This window comes from Pteronotus mesoamericanus, unplaced genomic scaffold (genome assembly GCF_021234165.1).
Source record: "Pteronotus mesoamericanus isolate MK-2021 breed Mesoamerican mustached bat unplaced genomic scaffold, CSHL_Meso_final contig_263, whole genome shotgun sequence".
Classification (NCBI taxonomy): Eukaryota; Metazoa; Chordata; class Mammalia; order Chiroptera; family Mormoopidae; genus Pteronotus; species Pteronotus mesoamericanus.
In genome coordinates, this window is record NW_026555112.1 from 6634169 (window position 1) to 6661136 (window position 26968).

The 26968-nt window shown below is 44.4% G+C and overlaps 1 protein-coding gene across 1 annotated transcript in view; it reads right to left on the reverse strand.

The window, feature by feature from the left end:
• The window catches only part of STAB2 (stabilin 2), a 123834-nt gene that overhangs the window by 28356 nt on the left and 68510 nt on the right, over positions 1-26968 (reverse strand). The window contains exons 35-51 of the mRNA XM_054574617.1: positions 24538-24666; positions 23244-23300; positions 21872-21967; positions 20603-20798; positions 19082-19177; positions 16192-16237; positions 15138-15214; positions 13825-13950; positions 11850-11923; positions 10637-10708; positions 7273-7392; positions 6079-6126; positions 5211-5294; positions 3788-3934; positions 2843-2983; positions 1826-1885; positions 271-447 (exon numbers count right to left, since the gene is read on the reverse strand). Of these exons, the coding sequence (XP_054430592.1) occupies positions 271-447; positions 1826-1885; positions 2843-2983; positions 3788-3934; positions 5211-5294; positions 6079-6126; positions 7273-7392; positions 10637-10708; positions 11850-11923; positions 13825-13950; positions 15138-15214; positions 16192-16237; positions 19082-19177; positions 20603-20798; positions 21872-21967; positions 23244-23300; positions 24538-24666 (1746 nt within the window). The remainder of the gene's footprint in view (positions 1-270; positions 448-1825; positions 1886-2842; positions 2984-3787; positions 3935-5210; positions 5295-6078; positions 6127-7272; positions 7393-10636; positions 10709-11849; positions 11924-13824; positions 13951-15137; positions 15215-16191; positions 16238-19081; positions 19178-20602; positions 20799-21871; positions 21968-23243; positions 23301-24537; positions 24667-26968) is intronic.

Here is a 26968-nt window from a genome sequence, read left to right on the forward strand (position 1 = left end):
TGCTGTCAGCAGCCATTTCGCCGTGTGAATGATGGAGGTGAAAAAGCTGATCTGCCATACAAGGCAGACAGGCTGTTCCTGGGTATCGGTGAAAAGTTAGAAAGAAACAGGAAGGTTGGAGAAACAGAACAAGGTGAGGTATACTGCAGGGATCAATTAAGGGTGGCCAATCAGAGGACACAGTGGGACAGGGCTGTTCCCAGCTCCAGGACTGCCTCACCCCTGGGGCCTCCTTGCACTCATATCTGCATAAAAACGTAACATTGATACCTTGGCGTCTCGGATCACATGGAACTTTAGATACTCCTTCAGCTTGTCCTTGTTGTCCTGGTTGAAGAGGAAATCCTGTTGGGCCGGGGATAGGGCTTGGAGGGCCTTGTCCGTGGGCCAGAAGAGAGTGATCGGAGTGTGGATCGGGTCGGTGATGACGCTCAGCAAGCCAGCATCCTGGAACACAGGGTCGGGCACGTGCTCAGCGAAACGCAGTCGGTGGGGAGGACTCAGGCCGCTGGGGGCCCCTGCGAGCCATCCCGCGGCCCAGCCAGGAACCAGAGCCCCTCGTACTCCCGCTGTCTGGACCCTCATCCTCTCAGGAAGCAAAACAGGAAATCAAATTCTCGGCTTTGTTAATAGGAAAATAAACTTTCGTGAGTATCTTAAAAAATATCTTTTTCTTTTTACTACCCTTGCCCAAATATTTTAATTTCTGGAAGACCCATTTAGCACTTATTGCATAATTCATTAAAAAAAGTGAAACCTATCCTATACTGAGATACTTCTGTGTATTTATACAATTTCTACATCACGTAGACCCAAAAAAGAAATTGCCAGATGAATGGGGAGGGATCATTTGAGAGCTTTCTGTAACTTGGGTGCATCATATACATTTTTTTTCTTGTAATTTTCCCAACAACCCTGTGAAATAGGCTTTATTACTCCTGTTCATTGAGCCACAGAGAGGTTTTCTAACTTGCCATAAAAGACTGCGTTCAACCAGACCTGATGCCCACATGTGGCGGGGACCCTAAGGTTTTGGGAGCGGGTGGACAGGCAAAGATTACCAGTCTGTAGCATCCCTGGAGGTTCTCATTCTGAACACCTTGAAACCTCCTTTTCTTAAAAGCAGCTCAGAGAAGCTGAGCCCCAGGTTGTTTTGAAAATCATTGGTCAACACAGAGATTTGTAGATGGTGCTATGGGTGAGGAGGGAGGGGTCGGGGAGGGGTAGCCAGGGTTCTCAGAGCCTTCCTGGGACCCTGTGGGGCAGGAGGAGGAGGGGGGCCTTGGAGAACCCCGATCCTTCCTGATGCTCCTCTGCAATATTTGTTTGAACAAGAAGTTTTGCTACTCAATCTGTGGGAACAGTCTCTGAAGTCAGAAGGATATGGGTTTAAATGCAATTTCTACCTGTCTCACAGGCATAGCTTCCCTAACTCTCCGCCTCTGCATCCCCATCACTCTCGTGGAGGGGATCATTCCCGGTGAGAAGCACCCAGTCCAGGGGTGGGCATACCCTAATTCCTTTCTCTTGTGCCAGCCTCATATCCTTCAATTTCTAACTCAGCCAGTGTGCACTATATAGCTGAACAAACCATACTACATTTTGGGTACGGAATGGCAGACAATGACTTTGTTCTCTAGAAAGTTAGGACTTCCCCACACAGATCCCAGAACAGCTGGCTAGTGCCCCAAACATACAAAAATAAAACACACACACACACACACACACACAAATAGCAAAACAAAAGAAAAAAACCCCCAAACCTCCAAAAAACCAACCTCTTTAGTCAGGTTACCCCGAGGTAACTGTTCTCCTAGGTTTTTACCTGTATTAAGTTGCTAAATTTGGTGTAGCCATGGTTTTTTGCCACTGTCGTAAGATTTTGCTGCAAAGATAATAAGAACGGGAATGATACCTTTCCTCGTGCAGTTCACAAAGCACTTTAACAGAAACTTAACTGAATACAGTGAGGATAAGATAAATAGTCCATTGGCACCCACCCCAGTTCCGGTCTATCCTTGACTTTCTGCATTACAGAGGCTAGAAAGCTAAGCACTGCATTTCCCAGACTGCCTTGCAGTTACAGCCTCCTGTGACAAAGGGTGCTCCAAGGAGAAGCACATGTGCAAGGCTTATGGGTAGAAAGAGACCACAGGCAGTGGCATTGGCTGCTGGCAGGGAGATCAGATCTTCTGACAACCACATGGTGAGGCACCTGGTGTCCAGACTCCTGTGTCCTAGGTGGTAAGGCTGGAGACAGGTGGTTCTGGCAGAGCTTACAGCGGGGAAGCCAGGGTCTTCCCTCTGCGGGGGTCCCCAGGCTGCTTTGTGCCCAGCCTGAGCAGCACCTGAATTAGGATCTCTGGCTTTCCAGAGATTTGCGGACATCAATATCCTAAGAAACCCTTTTGTTAAGGTATAGTGAATTCTATTGTTTACATAGAATCCCTGACCAATAGGAACAAATAACAATAAAAATTAAAATTGTCTTTTCTATCAATTGAGAGGGAGTTTTACCCCAGGTCTAGTTTTAGTGATATCTATCTATCTATCTATCCATCCATCCATCCCTCCATCTATCATCATCTATTTATATAATTTCTCCATCTTCTAAACCTATACAAAACCACCTGCCCTTGTGGACACAAAGAAAAAACTGATAATACCCATGTATCTCTTTAAAATAGACTTATTTGCTTCTTGCTAAGAATAATATTTACTAGGCTTTTCATAGTTGAGGCAGCAAAATTAGAATGTCTCCAAATGATGCCTCAAAATCAGAATTGAGATAATAAATTATTAGTATTGTGAGTCACTCTGTGCTGAGAGTATGTTCACCCACCAGAATCCTTCCAAAAGCATCTTTAGGGGTGATAAGCAAGTCTTGAGGAGAGAGCAATTTGTCTATGATGTGGATGACTCCATTGGTACTGATGATATCACTGGAGATGATTTTAGCTTTATTATTTATATGCACCATGTCCTGAAATCAACCAGAAAGGAAAAAAAGGAGCACAAACAGAAATAGACACAAAATTACTTCCTTCCGAATGTTCACCAGCATGTTAAATTGTCATAAAAGTGAATGTTATGTGTGGGGAAAAAAATCTGAAGGTCCAAGTTCAGCACATTTCTTACTATGATTATAAAAAGGAAACTGAGACAGAATGTAATTTTTACCTGGAGAAGTTAATAGCAAGTCATCAACCAAAACAGTCCTCTCACTGTGATTCTTAAGTATGAAATGACAAGCAGATCAAAATTGGCTTTGTGCTCACATGTGCTCTCCGTATCACCCACCCTCCCCGTGTGCCCCACCCAGCGCTTTGCTTTTCCCCCTTCGCGAGGAATCCAGAAGCTGCCATTTGTTTCTATGTTCTGTCGCGGGAGTGGACCAGCGCGGTTAAGCGGCTCAGATCAAAAGCTTTCCTCCCTCTCCAGCTTCTGATCAATGCTGCCAAAAGCATGTCTGTTGCCCTGAAGCTGCCTTGCCTCTGAGTCTGAATTCCAGCTCTATTGTTTACTTACTGTATGACTTGTGTAACTTCTCTGAGCTCTGTGTCCTGATATATAAATTGATGAAAATAATAGTATCTATATTACGGGATTATTTTGAGGATTCAATGAGTTAGTACATAGGAAACACTTGGTGCCTGCATACAGCAATCACTCAACATGTGCTCGTTACTGCTGGTATTAGTTTTGTCATTGCTGGTATTACTTTAAGGAAGTGGAGAAGAAAGGGGCCAGAGGAAAATGGGCGCCTTCCTGAAGTGGCCTCCCTCACCTGAGAGACGGAGATGGCAAGTGACTCCCCTTGGAGAGAAGTAGCATTTGGGATCAATTTTAGGTTTTCTACAAGCAGCTGGTGGCAGGCGATCACATGATACCGGAGAACCTGGGACATTAGGCCCCGTCTGTACCAGTCTCTAACCTGAAATAGAAGGTCAGGGGGTTTCTGCCAGAGCCAGGAGCCTTTGTTCCTACTTGCCCTTTCGCTGTTCTGTACTCCATGCGCACCTCCCTCCGCACCCCCACCCCCCACCCCAGACCGCCATCTCTCTCCCTCCTGGGTCCTGGGAGGGAGGAGTCAGGGCTGGCTTGTGGTCAGGGTGACAGGTTACAGACTGTTCAGGCAAGAGGGGGAAAGTGGCCCTAGTTCAAGTCCTGCTTCCACGATGGGGTCTCAGAGGGAAGAGCTCTCAGGGTGCCTTTGGCTCAGCGTTTCACAGCACATGTGGCAAGGACCCCAAGTCCTCTGAGATACTACTCAAAAAAAAAAGTTTTTTTGTGAAAATGCGGGGAAACACTGCATTTGTTTCCTCTCTCGGAGAGGTGCCTGGGCCAGATTTAAACCTGTAGAATGGGAGAGGCCACGATGCTTCTCCATTTGTGAGGCAAAATGCAAACAAAATTAACCATAAAATAGGTGTAATAAAAAGCCACGTGGTTCCATTGTTTAATGATAGCTCCTCTGATGTTTTAAAAAAATAATCAAATGTCAATGTTTCCCAAAAATTATTTTTGTGTCCCTGCTTTGCTGGTGTTGAAAATCCATGCGGAGAGAGGCAGCGTGTGTGGTGGTTAAGAACCCAGGCTCTAGGGGCACGTTTGGGTCCTTGTGCCACCACCATTGGCTAGTCAGGTCACCTTGGAGAAGTTGCTCCTCTCAGTGTCCTTGACTGTAAAATGGGGATAATGACAGCCCTCAGTTCACAGGGCTGTCATGACCAGGTGCTGGAAACAGTATCTGGTACATTCAATAAATGTTTGCTACACTATGATATTTTAATAGGCAACCCAGCATGAAGAGTCCCAGTGAATGTCGGAACATCAAAGGCTCTGGTAAGTCCTGCCTTTAAGGAAAAAAGCCGATTTAAATTCCTTTAATTCAGCATTCCCCTTCCCCTCCACCCTTTTTTTGTTTATGGGAAGTTTGGATCATTTAAGAATTGCTGATCTTTTTCAACCTCCTACTCTATTCAGGAATGTCCTCTAGAGGGTCTCTGGCCAGTGGTTACCCCAAATTCACGTGACTGCTTCCGCTGATAGGATTGCTTTGCTGAGAGGCAGCCCCTTCCATTGCTGGTCAGTTGCCGCTGATCTTAAGTCTCCCACTCAGCAAGGTCTCCACTGCTGGTTCCAGGGTGACACCTAAAGACTGTGTTCCAGTCCTGGACCCCTTCCACCCGCCTAAGCGTGACACTTACCCGAAGATCCTCATCAAAGGCTGCAGATGAAGGTACAAAAACGGTGAAGGGGCCCGGACCAGCCAGGTCTCGTACGGAATGCTCCTGTGGTGGGGGGGGCATATACCACGTACTTAACATACATACAGACGGGGGCCCCAACCAGAGCAGAGGGAGTAGATGGTGGTGGCAGAGGGGCGTGACCTCTGGGTGGGGGGACCTGTGCTTCATTTAGTCTCAGATTCAAATTGATTCAGATTCATTGTCATTGAAATAGCATTTATTTTTATCTGGTTATCCAAATAACATAATGTTTATTATATTAGAGACTTGAAAATAGAGTATAAAGAATAAAATAACTACCCATAACCCCACCACTTGTCATTTTCAGGTATTCCTTTCCAGTGTCTCTTCCCCATGTAAATATTTTATGTAATTGGGGTAATAATATAGGTCATAAGATGATCTGCTTAACTGTTCTAATTGTCTTGTTGCCAGTACTAACATCCTATGGTTATGTTTTCTTCTAATTTTTATGATTTTATTCCTCTGGATTTTTATCTTTTATTCTTAACATATCTAGAACTTAGATGTATAATGTGCAGAAAGATCTAACATAATATTTTCACCCAAAGAGTTAACCAGTTGCCCCATAATGCTTCTTTTTGCCACTGGCATGATGGCAGTTTTCTCATGCGCCACATTCTTTTGTATAGAATGGGCCAGTGTGACATTTTTTCACTCTTTCATGCTGCCAACCTGAGGTTCGAAAAGGTCACCCATGACCAACACAGAGCCTGCTCCAGAAACCCAGGTCCCGGGCATTTCTCACCCACCCCAGAGGCTCTAGACCCAGCTCTAATAGCAAGACAGACACATGTATTCTTACCAGCAGCTGGAAGAAATACTGGGAAGTTTTGGGGTTCTTGGGAAGCTCCTGGAAACAAAGAGAGGGCAGGATCATTTAACATCTGTGAACTATATACGAGAACAACACAGGGTTACTGCAGGACAATTTCTCTAAGATCGAGGGCATCTACCATCCTTTCAGCGGGGAATCTGCCACCACGGCCGTTCCCAAGCCCCATCGTGAGGCTATAATTGATGTCTGGAAGGACAGTGTAGACTTGCTGTGAGTTCCACCACCTCTCTGGAGTTGTCATCTATTTTTCAAAGAAAGATCCAGCCCATTTCCAGAAGCTCCTGAGCTTTAACATTATTTTTAAAAGTTTAGCTATTTTTTTATCATTATTATTACTTTTAAAACAACAACAAAAACTTATTTTTCCACAATTCTGGAGGCCGGAAGTCCAAGATCAAGGTACAGTATTCTTCTGAGGCCGCCCTTCTTGGCTTGCAAGTCACTGTGGTCTTCTTACTGCACCCTCACATGGCCTGCCCACTGAGTGTACATCCCTGGTGTCTCTTTTTGTGTGTTAAAGTGCAAATATTGAAAAAAAAGAAATGAGTTGCAGGTTTATGGCGGATTTAGTTCCTCCATTAGCACAAATTTTGGGCCAGCTGGAATGCTCTAGCCCCTCTAAATCAAATAATGGGATGCTCACTTTGTAACACGTAGGAATCTGCACGTGTCCTGGGCCCCGCCCTCGAGGCACCGCGCAGGCGCACACAGGCCCTCCAAGCAGCACCGCCACCCCCACCCCCCACCCCCACCATGCCTTGTCTCCGAGTGACTGTGTTCTCTGCGCCCGCTGCACACATCTCATTTAATACTTAAGAGCAATCTGACGGGGTGAGTACCATTGTTTTCTTTTACAGGTTAGAGAGCACACATAGAGCGGTGATGGAGTCTGCCCAAAGTCACACTACTAATCGGCAGAGCTGAATTCCGAGCCAGGTGTTTCTGACTCCAGAACCGTCAATCTGAATCAGCACATTCTAGGTCAAATGGATCCCCAGGGGTAGATAACATTTCTTTTCACTTCCAATTTGTGTAAAAACAGTCGTCCACATCGTTAGAGAGCTTCCTGTGTTATAAGACTCTTGCATGTTCTTTAGCAGCCTGGATTCTTAGCACAGGGAGGGAAGTAGAATAAATTTATGGAAGTGCGCCTTGCGTTACCTGATGGATGTTGCCGCGGCAGGTAAAGCCATCCCCAATGTAGTTCGGCTTGCAGGTACAGGTCCTTTCTTCTTCCCCAGTGTGATTGCAGATAGCTAATTCACTACATCCGCCGTTTTTCTGGTAATATTTCCAAAGGGTGAGCGATAGGAGTCGGATTAGTTAGTTTGCCCATTTTGCCAATATTCAAAGAGCAATTCTGTATTGAAATTTATTTTTTGCCTCCTCTCTAACGGACTGGTTTGCATTATTTGTCCTTCTCTGAACTGGCCTTCCAATTCCCTGCAGTCAAAAGGGCCACCTTCTTCACCAGCCTTATATCCCAAGGTGGCAGGTACATTAATAAGCCCAGAATTGTCAAATGGGAACTTTCTTGGCACCTGGGGGTTACTAGAAAGGTCCAAATCTTGTTTGACTCTTCCCAGCTATAGGTTAAACTCTGCTTTCATCATAGCAAAGGTAACAGTCATCATCTAGAAGGAAGTATAAAATGATACAACACATGGTCCTTGTCTGCAAAAAGCTTATAAACTGTGGAACACTGGGCAGAGACCTAAGCTATAAGCAAGGTTAAGTGCAGTTCAAAGCCAACACCCATGGGAACAGCGAGAAGGACTCTGCAAGCCCAAGCAAAGATCCTAAGATGGGATAAAATGGAAAGCTCAAGAAGGACAATCAGATGAGGTTGAATAGAGGAGAAGGTCAACAGTCTAAAAGGCCAGCTGCAAGATATCCCCTCCCAATCCCCATTCCAAAAGTACTTGTGGACCTGACTGGTGTGGCTCAGTGGGTTGGACATTGTCCTGCAAAGCAGAAGGTCACTGGTTCAATTCCTGGTTAGGGCACGTGCCTAGGGTGGGGGATCAGTCCCCAGTCCCTGTGTACAAGAGGCAACTGATTGATGTTCCTCTCTCACATGGGTATTTTTCTCCCTCTCTTTGTCCCACCTTTCCCTGCTCTCTAAAAAATAAATGAGTAAAATCTTTAAAAAAAAATAGTATTTGTGGAGCATGATATTTTGGCTCAGGAGGGACATACCGCCTCAGAGTCCTGCATCGAGCTGACACAGGTCAGTGAGCTGTTCAAGGAAGCTAACTCCTGAAAGACCATGAAGCGCCTCCTCGCAGCCCTGGGTCTTCCAGCCAAATGCCCTGGATTTACTTGTCCCAATACCCTGTGTGCTCTGAGACCGCTAGGATGAATCCCCTCCTGTCCCACCTTCCCGCTTATCTCCACCAACAGCAGAGGCCTAGGCACCCAAGGTCACCTCCTAGGACATCGACGCTCCCTTCCATGTTGCTCTGTATACCAGTGATCTGACTCTGTATCTCCCCACTTCCCACCCTCACACCCCCTTCCCGTGCCCTCTGAAACTCACTTCCTTAGCAAACTCCTGACAGCCTTCACCTGTTCCTCAAAAACTCTCTTTACCTTTGACTGAAGAGGTGTCTGTCTCCTGAGAACACTGTTTTCCCTGTGTGCTAACATCTCCCTCCCCAAGAAGACATTTCACTCTGTCACCCCCTCCTCAACTCTCAATCACTGTCCCCTTACTCTCCTATCTCACGGAGAAGAGAGACATAATAGACAAGAACCTCCTCATCCTCCTGGCTTGAAGTTCCCCACCTGCCTGAGCCTGAACTCACAGCGGCTTCCCTCCCAGCGCCTTAAATGGTGCCCGGTATCCAGCGGGTGCTCCCGACCACACGTGTGCCCTGCTGTGTAAGGCTCTCCACGAGATATACAGAATTCAGACAGTCTCTGTCTTCATAGAACTATTTACTTAGAATGGTCAGACATAGACATTTTAAAGTTAATTCATAGTAAACGGCCCCATGAAGTAGGTGCCCATGAGTGACTCATTGACTTGACTAATTGACTGGCTGATTGATCTACTAACCAACTAACTGCCTGACTGACCAACTAATGGACTGACTGACTGACTACCTACCTACCTATCTACCTACCGCTGCCCGTGCTCCCGTGTGAGGCTCACCTCGCCACCTGTGGGCTCTGGGTCCCTTCCCCTTCCCCACTCATGTGCTTTCCTCTTGTAACAATCCACCTCCTCTCCTCCAGTATCAGTTTCCTTCTCTCTAGGGTATTATACGCATCAGCATAAACACACGCCTTAATATTACTCATCTTCAGAGAAAACAGTCTCCCTTTTCTTCATGAAAAGAATCCGGTGGGCAGTGGCAGTCATGGGCACATATGAGAGGAGAGCGGCTGTGAGTTAACGGCTCTAGTACTGGAGTATTAGGTACAAGTGGCTTCATCGCATTAGTTGCCAAGACAAGGCAGCCATTTTTGGCAAAAAAGGAAAATAGCTGCTGGAAGAACTGCTGTTCAGGTAAACCTGGCAAACCCTGGCCAGTGTGGCTCAGTTGGTTGGGGCATCGTGCCATAAACTGCAAGATTGACGGTTCGATTACCGGTCAGGGCACACGCCCAGGTTGTGGGTTTGGTTCTCCGGGGACACGTACGATAGGTGACTGATCAATGTTTCTCTCTGGCATTGACGTTTCTCTCTCTCCCGTCTTTCCCCTCTCTCTAAAATCAATAAGCATGTCCTTGGGTAAGGATGAAAAAAAATCTGGCCATAGTATTAGTTGTAATGGCTCCACATCCCAGCTCCCTGCTCTCTGCAATTTCTTCCCTATTGTCCCTACATGGTCATTTCATGTGGGGACATTGTTCTCCAGAGGAGCTTGCCACTCCGCCACAAGGTGACAGTGGGGACCTTGCTTGGAGAGGAAGGGCTTTCATTACGGGGTGTCCGTGCTGTTCTCATGCCCACAGCTCTCAGGTGGGCAGTGGTGTGAATAAGGAAAAGTAAGGCATTTCAATGGGGTCATTGCCTTATGGGAGGAACAAGCACCCTAAGAAGTAGTCAAGACGTTGAGTCAGAGAGATGTGGGTTCAAGTTCTGGCTGTGCCTTTGCTTGCTCTGTGATCTTGGGTAAGGACCTTCACTCCTCCCATTTGCAGAGGGTTGAACTTTGTCCTTCCAAAAGGTGTGTCCACCTCCTAAGTCCTGGTGCCTGTGAATGTGATCTTGTTTAGAGAGTCTTTGAAGATGCCATTAAGGATCTTGAGATGAGATTATCTTAGATTAACCAGGTGGCCCTGAGGTCCACCAGCGTCCTTATTAGGAAAGAAGACACAGACACAGAAGCGAAGGCCGCATGAAGACAGAGGAAGAGGCTGGAGTTTGCCCAACATTACCACTGGAATGTGAAGGAGAAATGAGCCTCAAGCCCAAAGCAGCTCTGAGGAGATCACCCCAACACCTGATTAGAAGTAGGGTATGAGGCACCGCATGCCTGACCTCAGGGGGCCTCGGTCCTAGAGTTGTACTCACGGTTAAGCAGATGTTGATGAGCGAGCAGACTTTCCCGTCTCCAGTGTATCTTGGCAGACAGTTACAGACGGCCTGTCCGGGGGAAGCGGGACATGGGTCATTTCACAGACAGGGTCTGTTGGCTCTCACACCTGAATTCCATGATGGTAACGGTAATGTTAGTAGATTTTACATTGGCGCTATCTATTCTATAATGATAACTGTCATCTTACACTTTAGCACCTTGGGCACACCTCGCTCTAGCACTGGGATCTCCTACCTATCCTATCTTTGCTACCAAGATACTTTATTTTTAAAAAAAAACCTTTAATACCTTATTTGGTCCCTTGTCCTCTGGGCACTCAGCTCTTTTCTCCCTTCAATTGCTAAAGGTTCAGTTGCAAGGAGGCTAAGCTCTCACCCACTCCTGTTTATACTCAGTTCTCGTTCATCTCCACCCAGGCTCGGCCCCCTGGCATGAGCACTAGGAGATGCCAGGTGATGGCTTTGTAGGCAGATCAGTTGCACATGTGAAAATAATCAGTCAAACCCACTGTTTGCCAAGGAAGTCAGTTGTGCAGTTCAAGTTGAGGGAGGGGACAGTGTCTACAGGAAGATGGGGACTGTCTAGTTTGCCCCATGTCCCATGTGCCCTGCTCAGGAGGACCTGGGCACGGGGGTGAGTGGGGCTGAAAGCCAGCCATGCTCTATTCACCAAGCCGTGTGTCCAGAGGAAGGGGCGCCTGCTGCTAGTGTGCTCCCCAAGGGGCAGCTTTCTGCTCCTTTGGAGCCCTTAGATTTTCCCACCTGCCCAAACCTGTGTATTAGGGAGGCCCTGCAAGGTCATTGTGTTATGGAATAGATGACCGACAGAGAGCCTAAAAACGTTCTCTCTGCTATGGCACGTGCATGTCAGCCTTGAGCCAAAGGAAAATTGTGGGATTCTGGGCATCGGGAAGCTGAAAGAAAGGGGAATATTGTTGAAGATCTTCTGGGTGCTTCTGGAACCATGGGGTGCTTGGGGAAGCCTACTTCTTCCCACTCTAGGAAAGCCCCTTCTCCTAAGGATCCTTTGTCTCCCCTCCCATTTGTCCTCAGTCCCAAAGAATGGCCTCTTTGGGAATTCTGCCGGAATTTCCCCTAAAGTATTTATCTTCTGCCAAGGTCTCTTTTCAACCCCCTTCTCTCAGACCTGGATCTAAAGGCTCTTTGCCCCCTGGGAGGTGGGGCTTACCTGGTTGGGTCCTGTCTGTGTACACTCTGCGTGCCTGTGACAGCCACCATTGTTCTCCAGACATGGGTTGATCTCTGTAAACAAAAGTCAACACCTGGCATGAGAACCGCATCTCATTTTCAAGTAAAGGCATCTGGAGAGACCAGCCAGGATGGCTAATTGACTGAGGAGGGCAGGTGTCAAAGTGTGATTCAGTTTTCTGAGAACCCTGAGGTAACCTAATGGGGAGGCTACCAGACACGGTTTCTCAAAGTTGACCTCTGGGTAGGACGTGCAAGCAGAGCCACCATCTGTGGGCTTGAATCTGTCCTCTTTTAAATGAATAGAAGTGTTTGTTTCCAAGGACTTGAAATAATAATATCTTGGAGTCCAATCCAACATGCTATGAACAATGAGATTTAGGAGTTAAAAAACGTGTTGCGACCTTCACAGTATAATTGATTCAGGAAAGAATCATCAGCAGGTGCTAATTTAAGGTGATGTTTTGATGAAGAACAGGGTAGTTTCTTGGTGTTAAGGTGTCTTCTCACTGATTGTTTGCTAGTACCAGAGGAGAAGTCAGACAGCACCTTGACAGAGGGGTCAAAATTAACACCACAAATGAGAGGCAGTTGGAAATCACAAGCTTCCAGTGTGATATTGGGCCTGGAATGCCACATCTGAATATAATCATGAAATAACATCAGACAAACCTCAAATGAAGGACATGTTAGAAGAAAAAAGTTGGGGTATTATTATTCCAGACAATATCATTTCAAAATGTCAGCGTCATAAAAGACAAAGCATGGCTGAGGAAACTTTGCAGATCAAAGGAGACTAAAGACACATGATAACTAAACGCAATAACCCTAGACTGAATCCTGCACTAGAGAAAAAGCTGTCAAAAAACGACATCATTGGGTCAACTGATAAAATTAGAATACAAATAATAATTAGAAGTATATCAATAATAAATTTACTGAAGTTGATAATTGCTGTGGTTATGTAAGAGTCTATCCTTATCCTCAAATATGCCCAGGTATTTAAGGATGAAGACAATAGGAGGTATAGAGCTTATTCTCAAATGGTTAAAATAAAAAATAAATATATATAGGAAAAGATAAAGCAAAAAGGGCAAAATATTAACAATAAGTGAACCTAAGTAAAGAGGAAATAGGTCTTTTTTTGCACTATTCTTGAAACCCTTCTGTGTGATTTTTTTTTACAACTAAAAAGTTAACATTTAGACAACTTACAATGGCATATCTTTAGAGAAGAACAATGTGTAGCTATTAAAGTGATGAATTGGAAGTATACTTATTTTCCCGGAGGGTTGTTCTATCATATTACTAAGCACAGTAAACATTATGTGTCATAAGACACATTTTTTTGTCTTTGAAAAAAACATGTATACGGCCCTGACCGGTGTGACTCAGTTGATTGGGCATCATCTTGCAAAGTAAAAGATTGTTCAATTTGCACTCAGGGCACACGCCTGCGTTGTGAGTTCACCGTATGAGAGGTGACCAATCGACGTTTCTCTCTCACATCAATGTTTCTCTCCCTCTCTATCTCTCTCCTTTCCTGTCTCTAAAAAAAAAATAAGTAAAATCTTAAGAATACATGTCTACGTAGCAAAATGGGGTAATAAAATAGTAGCAAGAGTGGTTATCTCCATATTCCCCTCCCCCGACCCAGCCTATATATATCCTCTAATTTTTCTATTTTGAGAATGTGCTACTTATATTAAAAAAGGACTAAAAATTTTTTAAAATTCAGTTACCATCAATAATATTTAACTGGAAAATGTTTTTCCCCTTTCTGCTTTCAAAGGGATCACACCCCTTCATACCCTTGTGGTCACATTTCCACACCTTCGTACCTTCCTGCCCAGACAAACTGAAAGATTGCCCAACAGCGTCCACCCTTTAGGATCGTATAATGGGGCCCTGACTCTTAAACCATTGCCACTGCATTGATGCGGGATGGCACGTACCTATGCACACGATGCCGTCGCCAGTGTAGCCTGCGTTGCACGTGCACACTCGGCTCCCTGGGGTGGTTCTCTTACAGGTCGCCTTGGCAGAGCAACCTCCATTGCTGATCTCACAGGCATTGATTGCTGCAGGAGACAGAGATGGCACAGAGAAGAGAAGGGGTATGGGCGGGGGAGGGGGGAATTGATGCATTTTACTTGCTACTGAGAAATGGAAGTACTTCAAAATGGCAGACATTGGATTATATCGGGGCAATTCAAAAGAATGCAAAAGATCAGAGCTCTTCACTGGTGATGTCTACCAAGCAGTGAAAGAAGAATAAATATCAAATTTTCACAAATTCTTCCAAAAACCAGAAGAGAAGGGAGGACTCCCTAATTTATATTATGAAGCCAGTATTTCCCTGATATCAAGACCGGACAAAACCATTGCAGAAAAACTACAAATCAATATCCTGAATGAATATAGACACAAAAAAAATCCTCAAAAAATACTTGCAAGACAAATTCAGCAATATATAAAAAGGGCTATACAGTAGTCCCCTGTTATCCATGGGCGGGTATGCTCCAAGAGATCCAGTGGATGGCTGAAAGTGAGTAATATCAAACCCTATACATACTGTTTTTTTCATATACATATATACCTATGATAAAGTTTAACTTATAAATTAGGTACAGTAGGAGATTAACAGTATTCATGAATAATAAAATAAGACAATTATAACAATGTACTATAATAAAAGCGAATGTGGTCTTTCTCTCTCTCAAAATACCTGGAATTTTTTATTTAATATTTTCAGACCGAGGTTGACTATAGGTAACTGAAACCGTGTAAAGGGGAAATGACTCTGCCCCACGACCAGGTGGGATTTACCCAGGAACACAATGGGCTTTAATGTCAAAAACATTCAATGAATGTAATACAGCGTTTCAATAGAATTAAAGACAAAAACCACGTGATCATCTCAAGAGAAGGAGCAAAAGCATTTACTGAAACGAGTTCAACAAGGCTGCAGGGCTCAGATCCCTTTCTCCCCCATTCCGGTGCCCCATGCCCAGGCCATAGCCTATGTCAATGAAATGTGTGTTTCTGAGAGCTTTGCAGTTGCAGTCAAGGCTGTGAACGACGGGTTGGAGAAGATGCCTGCAATCCCTCAGCAGTGGCTTCCTTTTCCCGGGCAAAGTCAGCTGCCCTGTTCTACCCAGTTCCCCAGCAATGGTTGGTAGCAGCTGCCCATGCAGCCTGCGGGAGCATAGATCTCCCCACAGCTCATGCTAGTCTTTGTCTCAGAGCAAATTCCTTTTTCACTTGCCTGTGCAGACTGTCCCGTTCCCTTGGAATCCTGCCGCGCATTTGCATGAGGCTGTGCCATCTGGCCTGAGAAGGCAGCTGCCAGGAGAAAGGGCAAATGCTGTTTGTAGATAAGCACAGAACACCCACCCTGTGTATGGCCAGGGTCCAGCTCCTGCCCCAGGCGGCACTCAGAGGTCCTGCCTCAGGGCTCAGGAGGACAGTCCCTTCCTAGTTTGGCCACAGGCGCCTAAAATTGCAGCCATTATCAGGCAAACTAGAGTGTGTATGTGTGTGTGTGTGTGTATACACACATATATATATACATATATATATACATATATATACAGGCATGAGCTCTGGGATAAGGGTGTAGATACTCATCTTCAAAGAGTCACCTGTGTGTTAGGGGCTGTGCTTCACACATTACTTCACGTAACTTACTCAATATCCAATAGCCCTGACGAGTGGGTATTATTATTATTTCCCATTTACAGATGAAGAAGCCAAGGCTTAGAGGCATTAAATCCTTGAGTCAAGGTCACGCAGGCACTGATGATGACACAGGCTGATTTGAATTCGCATCTAACTCCAGCTAAGAGGCTCCTCGTTATTAACCCACTAAGCCCTGCTGGGAGTTAGGAGTGTGACTTTGAAGGGCGAAGCAGGCTTGGCTGTGAATTGGGAGGAAGCTCTGAAGAAGGCCGAGGCCCGCTGGGCCCCCTGTGCCTCTGTGACGGAGTCCTTGTGGCTTGAACTGGGGACAATGACTGGTGTTTTGCCAGGGTGCTGTTTTTTTCCTATACATATATAGGAAATATATGTATATTTTTTGCCAGGGTGCTAGGCGTTTTGCCAGGGTGCTAGGTAGCTCAGGTGGCAGTGTGTTCAAAAGGCTGGATCTGGCAAGCTGATGGCAGCCTCTTCAGAAATCGTTCTAGTTTTATATTAAATTTGTCCTAAATCCTCAGAAATGGCCTCAGAAAAATACTCTCCTGAGGATAGGGCTTGGGGTGCACACTGTTAGGAAAGAACCCCCTTGTATTGTCCCCAGAGGAGGCCCGGAGGGTACCTACTTGGCGCTGGTGTGGCATGTCCCATTGCAGTTGTCTTTCGTGATTTCTGAAAAAAAAATTGCTTTGTCAGACCTCTTGCATTAAATTTTACTCAAGACCTTTTTTTTCAGTACTTGGTGCTAAGAAAAGATTTACACTTCCTATGGGAAAGGATACACATCAAGTTTACTATGTAAAACTATGGGGCCATGTAGATTAAAAAAAAATTTTTTTACATGTTTTATTACAGTTGATGTACAATATCACATTAATTTCAGGAGTATACCCCAGTGATTAGACGTTATAGAACTTACGAAGTGATCACCCCAATAAAGCTAGTACCCACCTGACATCATATGTAGTTATCCTAATATCATTGACTGTCCTCCCTGTGCTGTACTTCACATCCCCATGACTGCTTTGTAACTATCAATTTGTACTTCCTAATCCCTTTACCCTTTTCATCCATCCCTCAACCTCTCCTGCCCCCCCCCCCCCCGGTCTGGTAATGTCATATAGACCATGTAGATCTTCTTTTCATTGGCTGCCAGGAAGCCCAGAGCCAAATCTGAAGGCCAGATGTGCTGATGGAGTGTCTCCTGTGTGCCGGGCCCTGTGTGGGTGGCGAGAATGCAAGGGATGCAAGGACGGGTGACACTCAGTGTCCTCCCTTAGGGCTGGGGACTCAGGCAAGCCCCTCCCCAGAGCTCTGTTTTTTAATTTGTTTAAATTTTTCATGTCCCTTGTTCTTTCTAGTGTTTCATCACTTTCTTATGATGTGATATAAATAAGCAAACAACTAATTATAACAAATACTAAAAATTTTTTTTTTTTTTGTATGTGCAGAAATAGCTCAGGGTCTGGCATACAGGAGGCGCTCACTATCTATTTATTGCGTTAATTCCTAATTTCCTGGAACAGTATAGGCTCTTGCTCTTGAATGCCTAGTTTTTTGGATGCCCCCGGCAGAGGAGGATCCAGAAAGAAGTGGTTAGGGATGAGGAAAGAGCACCCTTTGGGCAGGATGCTCACGCGAAGAGCTTTTGGGAGAGAAATCGCCCTGGGCCTGGCAAGTCACAGGGAAGATCCTGAAACAGACCTGGCTGCGGCAGGGCCTGCTTTGTCAGAGGGAACACTTACAGGCTCAGACAGGATCGGTGGATGCAAGGCAGTTTTGTGCCTTTATGTGCGCTATCTGCCTGGAAGTCTGTCTCTTTCTAGCCCCTGTCTATTGAAATCCCAATCATTTTTTAGGTCCTCCTTTCTGAAGCCTGCTCTAAAGCTTTGAGCCGACTTCAATGAACTGGTAGCGACTACACGGTGTGCTCTTTTGATGTGCCCCCTCCCCCTATCTGGCCTCAGAAGGAAGGAGGACAAGGACAGGTTCGTGATGTCTGCCACAGGCTGGGGAGAGAGGAGTTTGCGCACAGACATGGGAGTCGTCTTCCTTGCCGTGATCTAGAGGCTCTTTGCTCCGCACTCCTGTACCACTATCTTTGAACACTGTTGACATTCATTTCCTTTACCAGACTGGGAGCCCCAGTGCAGAGTGCGCACTGGAGGCCAGACTGGAAAACCCAGAAAGTGCCTATTGGTGAATAGCTTTGAACTGCACCCTGCTAAGGTGCTTCTATTGGAGGCACTGAACTTTGTCCCGGAGACAATGAAGAATCATAGCACGTAGGCAGTGAGAAGCACGATCTTATCCATTTCTATAGACTGAGTGTTCATGCCCGTCCCAATCTATATGTTGAAAGTAGTCCCCAATGTGCTAGTATTTGGAGGTGGGGTCTTGGGAAGATGATTAGGTCATGAGGGTGGTGCCCTCATGAATGGGATTTGTCTCTTATAAAAGTGACCTCAGAGAGCTCCCTTGCCTCTCTTACCATAACACAAGCAGGTGGCAGTCAGCAACCCAGAAGAGGACTTTCACCAGAACCTGACCCGTGACCTTGGACTTCCAGCCTCCAGAATGGGGAGATATTATTTTCTGTTGTCAATAAGCCACCCAGGCTTTGTAGTCAAGCAAAGTGTGCACTCAAATCTCAGCTCTCCTTCTTTCAGGTATGACCTAGGGGAAAGTCATCTAACCCCTTTGCCTTAATATCCTTATCTGTAAAATGGGCAGGACTTTATATACTCACCTGTACAAGGTTCCTGTGTGGATTAAATGAGACAAGGTGCACAAATCTGCTTTCCCAACTATCAAGTGCTGTCCAAAGCTGAGACTGTGACTACGAGGACCAGATACTTTGCTATAGCAGCCTGAACAGACTAAAGGAATCTATGCGTGTTTTGGTAATTTCTTTCTGACAGCAATGTGGAGAATGGAATGAAGGGAAATGTAACAAGAGGCAACGAGACGTATCACAAGGCTACTGGTGAGAGAAGGAGCAAAAGGGAGGAATAAAACAAAAGCAAAAAGATATATGTACAAGATGCTCATTGCAGCATTGTATATGATAGCAGAAAATTCTTTTCAAAAGCTTGGTGCCATCATATAATAGAATATTATATAGAAGTTAAGAAAATGTTGATGTTGACCTCTATTTATTCACATGGAAAGATATCCATTATATAAAGTGAAAAAGTAGACTACAGAACAGCCTGTAGAGTACAGCCCAATACACTTATGTTTGTATGCCTATAAAAATGGCAGAAGGCTAACACAAAACATTAAGGGTAACCTTTTCCTGCCTTGGGAGTACGAATGATTTTTATTTTCTTCTTTCTGTTTTTCTTTATTTTAAAAACTTTTTGCTGCAAGTGGAATTACTTTTATTGCTCAAGGAAGAAATAAAGATGTCACTTCTATTTTAGAAGGAAAAAACAACAACAACAACAACAAACCCATAGCAGACAAGAAGGGAGGCTGAGAATAGACCATAAGTCCCGAGGGGCTGGCTCTTACCACTGTCACATTTCACTCCTCGCCAGCCAGCGTCACATTCACAGGAGCCATCTCCGGAGGGTCCTTGGCTGCATCTCCCATGGACACAAGAACACACTAAGTGAAAAAACACCACACATTGTCAGACTTCTGAGCTGTATTCCATAACTCATTGATCGTTTACTGCGAAGGTTCACTTCCGTGCACTTAATTCTCCAAGCTGGTTTCAGAGGACAGTTGTCTTCAATGGGGGGGCTGGATTCACAGGAAGGTCAGGGACCTGGGGGGTAGAATCGAGCAGGCTAACAGGTGAACAAGGTCAGGCCTCTAGAAGGACCGTGGTTTCAGGACTGTGTAGCACTGTGGGGCAACCACCCAAGCAAGGAGGGTGTCCTCAGCTGAGGTTATTTGAGGATCCAAGGTTATGTGGAACCCCTTGGGATCCCTAAGAGTGGACTTCAAAAGAAGCGCATTTGCTGCTGGGTTTATAGAAACCTGGTGTGGCACTGCCCTCTTCAACAACATGGAAATGACAATTCCTTTGTTACGCAGCTGTAGCTTGAGCCCCTTTTGAGAACTGGATGAAAGCTAGGGATGCCTTCCCCAGGAAAAAGCATTCAGCCCATGAGGGTCATCTATGCGTCCCAGGTCAGGAACTTGTGCACAAAATACAAATGGATAATCTTCCACGTAACATAGAAAAAGTCAGCAATCTAATGCCAATTATATATTACTATATGGCCCAACTCTATACTGATTTTGCCTTGCTTGGACTAGCTGATGATGAAACAGTGATAGCCAGGTCAAACTTGTGGTTTTTAGTGCAAGGGAAAAAAAATGCTTTGTTTTCTCATCATAAATTAGGAAATCCCCCTCCCAAGTTGACCAGGTTGTGCCCCTGAGCACAAGAAAGGTCAGGGTAAGAGAATGCAGATGACTTAGCTCAAATACAGCACACTTAAAAAACTTATTTTTGATAAAAACAAATTAAAGCATGTGGCTTCTTGAGGGCAAATCAATAGAGTGATCTTCATATAAAAGACAATATCACTCAAGGGCAAAGCTTTGTAGTCAAGCAAAGCGTGCACTCAAATCTCAGCTCTCCTTCTTACAGGTGTGACCTAGGGGAAAGTCATCTAACCTCTTTGCCTTAATATCCTTATCTGTAAAATGGGCAGGACTTTATATACTCACCTGTACAAGGTTCCTGTGTGGATTAAATGAGACAAGGTGCACAAATCTGCTTTCCCAACTATCAAGCACTGTCCGGAGCTGAGACTGTGACTGTGAGGACCAGTGTGCACAGGCAAGGCAAACACAGAGACGTGGTTAGGATGGGAAGTGTCAGTGAACAGATGCGGGGGTGGGTTGGTGGGTCCAGGTTAGAGACTGAAGATGTTGGGAAACTCTGCCCATGCAAATTACACAACACAAATGCTGTTGTAATTCCCATGATCATAGAGATCGAATTCCAGCCTGCCCAGGACACAGGCCGAGTTCCTCTTGTCCTCTGCACTCAGGCGGGAAGCGGAAGGTACCCACCTTGGTCACAGTGGATGCCGTACTTGCCCTCGATGCAGGTCTCACAGGCTGTCCCATTGAAGCCCTCTCCGCACTTGCACACGCCTGTACCGTTCACGCCATCCAAGCAGACTCCATTTCCGAAGCAGATGTTCTCGGCTTGCCGGGGGCAGGCCTGGCACTGGGGGCCAAAGAAGCCTGCACAGCATTCTCTTGTCTGAAACGAAAGGCCAAGGCTGGGCCCATACTCCCATCTCCTGGTTTTGTCCAGCTGCGGTGCAGAAATGCCACGGGCGGGACTTGCTGTGTGCCCTGGGCTGTGACCCCACTGTGGAGGGGTTGCAGGAGCCCCTTGGGAACCAGGGAGGCTAAGCAGTTTCCAGGGGGTGCCAGGAATGGATGGAGGCCTCCACCAAGGAGGTTGGAAAGAGGGAAAGGAAACAGGCAAGGAAGAGAAGAAGATGAAGCAAAGCGAGAGAGAAAGAGGGGCAGCAGGGACTGAGTAAAAAATAATGCAAGTAAAAAATAGTGCAAGGGATGCAAAGGGGGAGGGATACCGAGGGACTCTCCCAACCCACGCCTGACCCCTTCCCATTGTACGTCACTTCAGCTGGTGTTAAAGGCGGGAGGCCCATGCTGGTAAGACTTTTGTTGCTCTAGGAACAAATCTCTGATAGTTCAGGGAAACCCTGTGGGATATCTGCATGGCTTAGCCTGACTTTATTCTTGAAAGTATGAAAACACAAGATCTCTTAGAGCCTCAAGCTCTGAGGCCTAAAGGCTAAGCCATCTTACCTCCATGGACAGGTAGAGGTTATGTTTGGTCTTCTGGGATAGAAGCCAGGAAGTTATAAAGAATTTTCCTGTGGATTCCAAAGCAGCAGGACCCCACAGGTACTTAGCTCTGGGGCCCTGTTTCCTAAATTTCAGGTACACTTTCTCGTTCCTCAGGGAGTTGGCCTTGTCTTCCGTCTCTTTTCCTTACAAGCCTGCTCAGAGGGCAGTTCAACCCTCAACTTCTCAGTCCCTCAGTTTCCTCATCATCTAATTGGATATTGCAGTGTTTACCTGTTTGCTGACTTACTGGGCTGTCCTGAGCTTTTTGGCTATCCCCACTATTTTGAATGACAATGACAACGAAGATAACGAGGTGGAAGATAAGATGGCAGAAGGCATATGTGTGAAGTCATGATGAAAAATGACATGATTAATGTTGAAAAATATGACATATGATTAAGTTTCTCAATGCCACCACTTTAATTAGAGGAATGATTAAGTTGTGATACTCACAATGACCGTTTTTACACAGATTGGTTGGCATCCAATGAACACGGATCGCTTGCCCATGAAATAAATGGTATAGATACATCTCTTTGTCTCGTCACCCTATGAAATAATAATGATATCAACCTTTTAGTCAGAAAAATGTTTTCCACTCTCTGAAAGCAAATAGGTGGGTGACACAGGGTTGTCTCTCTGAGTGAAATGCTCTGGAAAGGGATGGGGATGGTTTCTTAGAGCTGTTTCATAGGAAAGAACACATACAGACCCAGCGCCGGCAGCCAAAACACCAGGTGGGGAAATCCAAATAATTATACTGTAAGGTAGTATTCTGTAAAAAGAACTTTTCCCTCGAAGACTAACTCAAATTAGGAAGAATCATAGAGTAAACCAGACAAAAAAGTCCTTCTAGCACTATACACTGGTTGGTCTGAGCCTGGATGCCCATCTATGTGCTGATTTCTATTCTGCCTTGATCAGAGAAAGGATTAAGGCTACTTACAAAGACTTATAACATACAAGGTTACATTAAAACTCAAGTAAGAGAATCAGCATTGTGACTGTTATAAGTCATTATTATTATTTTAAATCCTCACCTGAGGATATGTTTTTATTGATTTTAGGGAGAGGAGAAGGGTCGGGGTCAGGGGAGAGAGATGGAGAGAGCAAGAGAGAGAAACATTAATGTGAGAGAGAAATATCAATTGGTTGCCTCCAATATGTGCCCTGACCAGGGATTGAACTCACAATGCTTTGGTATATGAGATGATGCTCCAACCAACTCAGCCACCCAGCCAGGGCCTGTTATAAATTACTATTATCATACTCTGGAAGGTGCATAAGTGTTTATTCTTCCTAATGGTTGAGCATTGTCAGAATTAGTTTTTTATTATCAATAAATAGCTACAAGAAACATAGGTTGGTAATTAATTCAAAGACAAATCCACCTCTCCCAAGTCTGTCATCTGTTTCTGGGAGAAAATCAGTTGTATCTTCAGCTGTAAAAGGAAATCAGGCAGGTAGAGCTCATCCAGGCTGGATATGGTTTTGGATATGGAAGCCACCTTCCTGATAAGATGCCTTGCTCCTGACCTCAGTTGGCTACGAGATTATGTTGGAAGTCAACAATTTCTTTCTGCATTGTCCATTGGTTGAGATGAACCCCTGTTTCTATTTATTTATTAACTAAAATCTTGCTTTAGTCCAAAAGAAATGGATTCATGACTTTAGAAAGATGTATACAACATAAGAAGGTAAAACTAAATTAAAACCAGTGAAGGAGTGAGGGAAGTGAAAGAGAAGGGTGCTTGAGATTCATTTTCTGATTTGGACCTCCCCGGGATCTGGAAACTATTTGATGAAAGCAGAAAAAAGTACTTACTAGAGGTTTAGTTCCAAATGGGCAGATCGGTTGCTGGGGACACTTCCCACACTTTCCCTTGACAAAATACAGAGGCAAAGGGAACATTTCATGGTTATTGCTTTTAGGGCAAAATGAGGCTGTAAATATTTTCCAGACTTTAGAGCTGAAGGTTTTAGGATATAGAATTGAAAATCAGAAAGATATTCGTGAAACTCGTCTGGTCAACCTCTTTAATATTTTTCAAGACAAGCACTTTAACTATCAACAATACTTCAGGTCTTGGAACATCGCTTTCCTCCACTATACTCTTTTGATGCTGATGATCCTTTAATGTGTGGAAGTCTTATCTCATTAAAGTCCAAATTTCTTTAACAACAGCCCTCACTTATTGGTAACCCATTATTTAGTGGATTGGGCCCAATTCAGTGCGCAGCCCTGGGAGCCCATGGTCCAGCTGAGGGGTCAGGGTAGAGATAATACATATTACTATCACAAAACAAAGAGCACAACTTTAAAATGACAGAAACTCTGAAGTGTGACATGTTCCTAAAACAAGAACAGGTCAATGTGCCTAGCTCTTAACTCAGCACCTACTGGAGAGTATGGTGTGGCTTGTTGTTCAGAGTCCCGGCTCTGGGGCCACACTGCTTGGACTGGACTCCTTCTCTGCCACTTTTGTTAGCTCTGTGAACTCAGATGCATTAGTTCGCTTCTCTGTGGCTCATTTTCCCCATCGATAAAATGTGGAAGTAACAGCCGCTACTTTGTATGGTGCTGTGAAAGTTATGTGGGCTAATATATGTAAAAGGTTTAGAGCAGTGCCTGGCACATAGTTAAGTGCCCAATAAATATCAGCAGTTATTACTATTATTGAAAGATCCTACATCACCCAATGGACTGGAGTGGAAAGTCTCTATTTCCATATTTTCTCTCTTAGTAGACCAGGCTTGGCCAACACCTAACGAGCACCATAGTCCCCTCCCTGTGCCTATGGTAGGCATGGCACATCTTCCCTTTGAGAAAGGCCATGGCTTCAAAATCCTAAGTACAATCTTCCAGGCAGGCTTTCCCAGGCATCCAAGGTACGACTTACTGCACTAGATTGTGAGCTCATTGAGGGTCAAGGTCACGTCTTATTTAGTTTGTGGAGCCACAACCAGGTGGTTGTGATGTTCCTATGCACATTAGTGATGCTCGCCCAGTATTCTTCTGAACTAAATTGAAATATCCTAACAGATGACTCCTATGTTTAAAACATTAAAAAATAAACCAACACTCTTTGGATGCACTGTTGGCCTTGGATATAACTTACTCGTACAAAAGTAGTGTCATTATTATCACATCTGTTCTTCTGAATTTCCAGAACTTTCCCCAAGCCATGGATCACTCCCTTGTCAGTGGCTACGTTGGTATAGTTTATCGGAGCTTCATTTACATAGAGCTGTGAACAAGAGGATTCAATGTAAATTTTTATTATAGTGATTTCAAGGGAAGTAGGAAAGGTGGGGATTGGAGGCTGTCAATATGAAAACAGCCTAAGAGATGTTCTAGCATGCACCCAGAGGGAAGCACGCTGCAGTGGAAAGAGCTCCAGCCTCGGAGCGGGGAGTCTGAGTAAGCAGTCCTGCGGCTGGTACCATCCAGCTGTGTGACCTTGGGCCCATTGCTCTTCCTCTCCAAATCTCAATGTTCTCTTTTGTAAAAGAAACAGGCTGTTCTAGATAATCTCTGAGGTTTCTCTCCACCCCACAAGCTGCTTGGTTTATGTTTGAATAATCCCGATCATTGATCATCATGGTAGTGACGACTGGCAAAATGGCTCTGTGGGCGGGCTTGGCTGTGCTGCAGACTAGTGGTCCTGGAGGGGTGAATGCTTTCCCAAACCAGGATGTGGACAATGGCTTCCCTGTCCTTTCCACATGTCTCTAATTTGCAATTAACGCTCAGAAAGGCTAGTGACAGTTTTATAAGAACAAAATAACTGACTTTATTTTAGAGTTTGTAAAAAGTGTTCTCCCAGATAGCATCCTTTCCCAGTGTGTGGAGACTGCTCCAAGGTCAGCATTACCCCATGTTTCCCTTGAGGTTTCTTTGGGGTGTGTGGTATGTTTATATCCATCTTTGCCTAGAGTGTCCATAAGCATCTAAGACATGGGCCCAAATCAATATCTACATGCTGTCAACTCAAATTCAATTTTAAGTTGAAATTTGCTTTGTTCTGATTTTTTTTAAGGAGAGGACCTTAATGATTGACTAATACAGGATAAGTTAATCTATTATTTAATTCATCAATATAAATCATATAATGGTTCTTTGAAAAATTGGGGTGGTACGTGTTTCTGTGTATGTGTAGGTGTGGTAGGGCTGATGTTGGGAGAATTCTTTATTGTAAATAAAGTTTAAGTTCCTATCCAATAAAGGTTTACAAATGATTAATAACATCCCCCAAAGTCCCCACAACAGCAATATTAAAATGACTCTTACTAAGTGCTTCAATTTCAACTTGCACTGAATGTTAGAGTCCCTTATGATGATTTACTTGGAGTCAGGAGACTTTCCATTGGCTGAGCTCCACAGAGGTAGTGCAGGGTCAGTGTAAATTTGAAAAACTAGCAGAAAACCTTACTGGTGGTGTCAAATAGTGATCACAACACAAAAATTTCCAGAATTCCAAGATGCCGAGGTATTTTGGAAGATCAAAATGGCAGAACTTCCGATGTTATAATACTGTTGATTTGACATTAAAAAGTGATCAATTTTCACTGTGAGACATATCCAGAGAATTTTGTGTTGCATTAAAATTTTGATTTGGACCCAAGTCTACTCATGCAGAGAATATTTTTCTACATCTCCATCGTCCTAAGAGAAAGTAAGTTATTGGTAAAAGAAAGATCTCAATTGTAAGACAGAACCATTTGTTTATTGTGAGATGAAGCCTGTTTTAAGATTATTCTAGATCAAAGAATTTCTGAACATGAAAACAAACATGATGGAATTGAAACAGATTCAACTAACTGTGCTGGAATGTTCATTTCTACATGATGAAATAAAAGATGACATAGATTAAAAATAAAAATGTAAGTTCTTTATCAATAAAAATGGCTTTTCCTGAAAAAATGAGAAAATGTATTTAAAAGGACCTCCTCAAAGTTGTTATAGAATAGGTGAGACATTTGTAGGAGGCAGAGAAAAACATTTGGTGTCCTATTATTCCCTAAGTAATGAAGAGTTAGAAAGGCTTTCTTCTACCCAAGCAGTTTAAAAAACATGCACACAAAATTCACTTGTAACTCAATGATGATATCACTGAGAAGACTGTTTGTAAGACTGTCCGTCTTAAAAAGAACCAAATAGTATTATCAATTAAGTTTCTATGATTAAACTTTCTCTATTTTAATGTGGAGCCTAGTTTGTCTTCATAATGTGTTTTTAGTATTTTTTCTTATGAGACTCTATACTTGGGCAACACTGTGAGTTTCTTGTTGAATTTTCAGACTGATCTTCTCTCTTGGTGTTTGAAATATGCGAATCAAGTTTCATATTTGAAATATATTAAATATTTAGTCTCTCTAATTCTTCTTTTAAAATGAATTCTAAACACTTAAATATTTAGGGGTTGTGTGAGATGAATACAGATGTTAACTCATCTGGCTGCTGTATCCTACTTATGTCATGTGGCCGGGATCCCGTGCCACTTCCTGGGAGTAAGGTTTTGCTGGCGGTTCCCTTGCCTCTTGGAGACT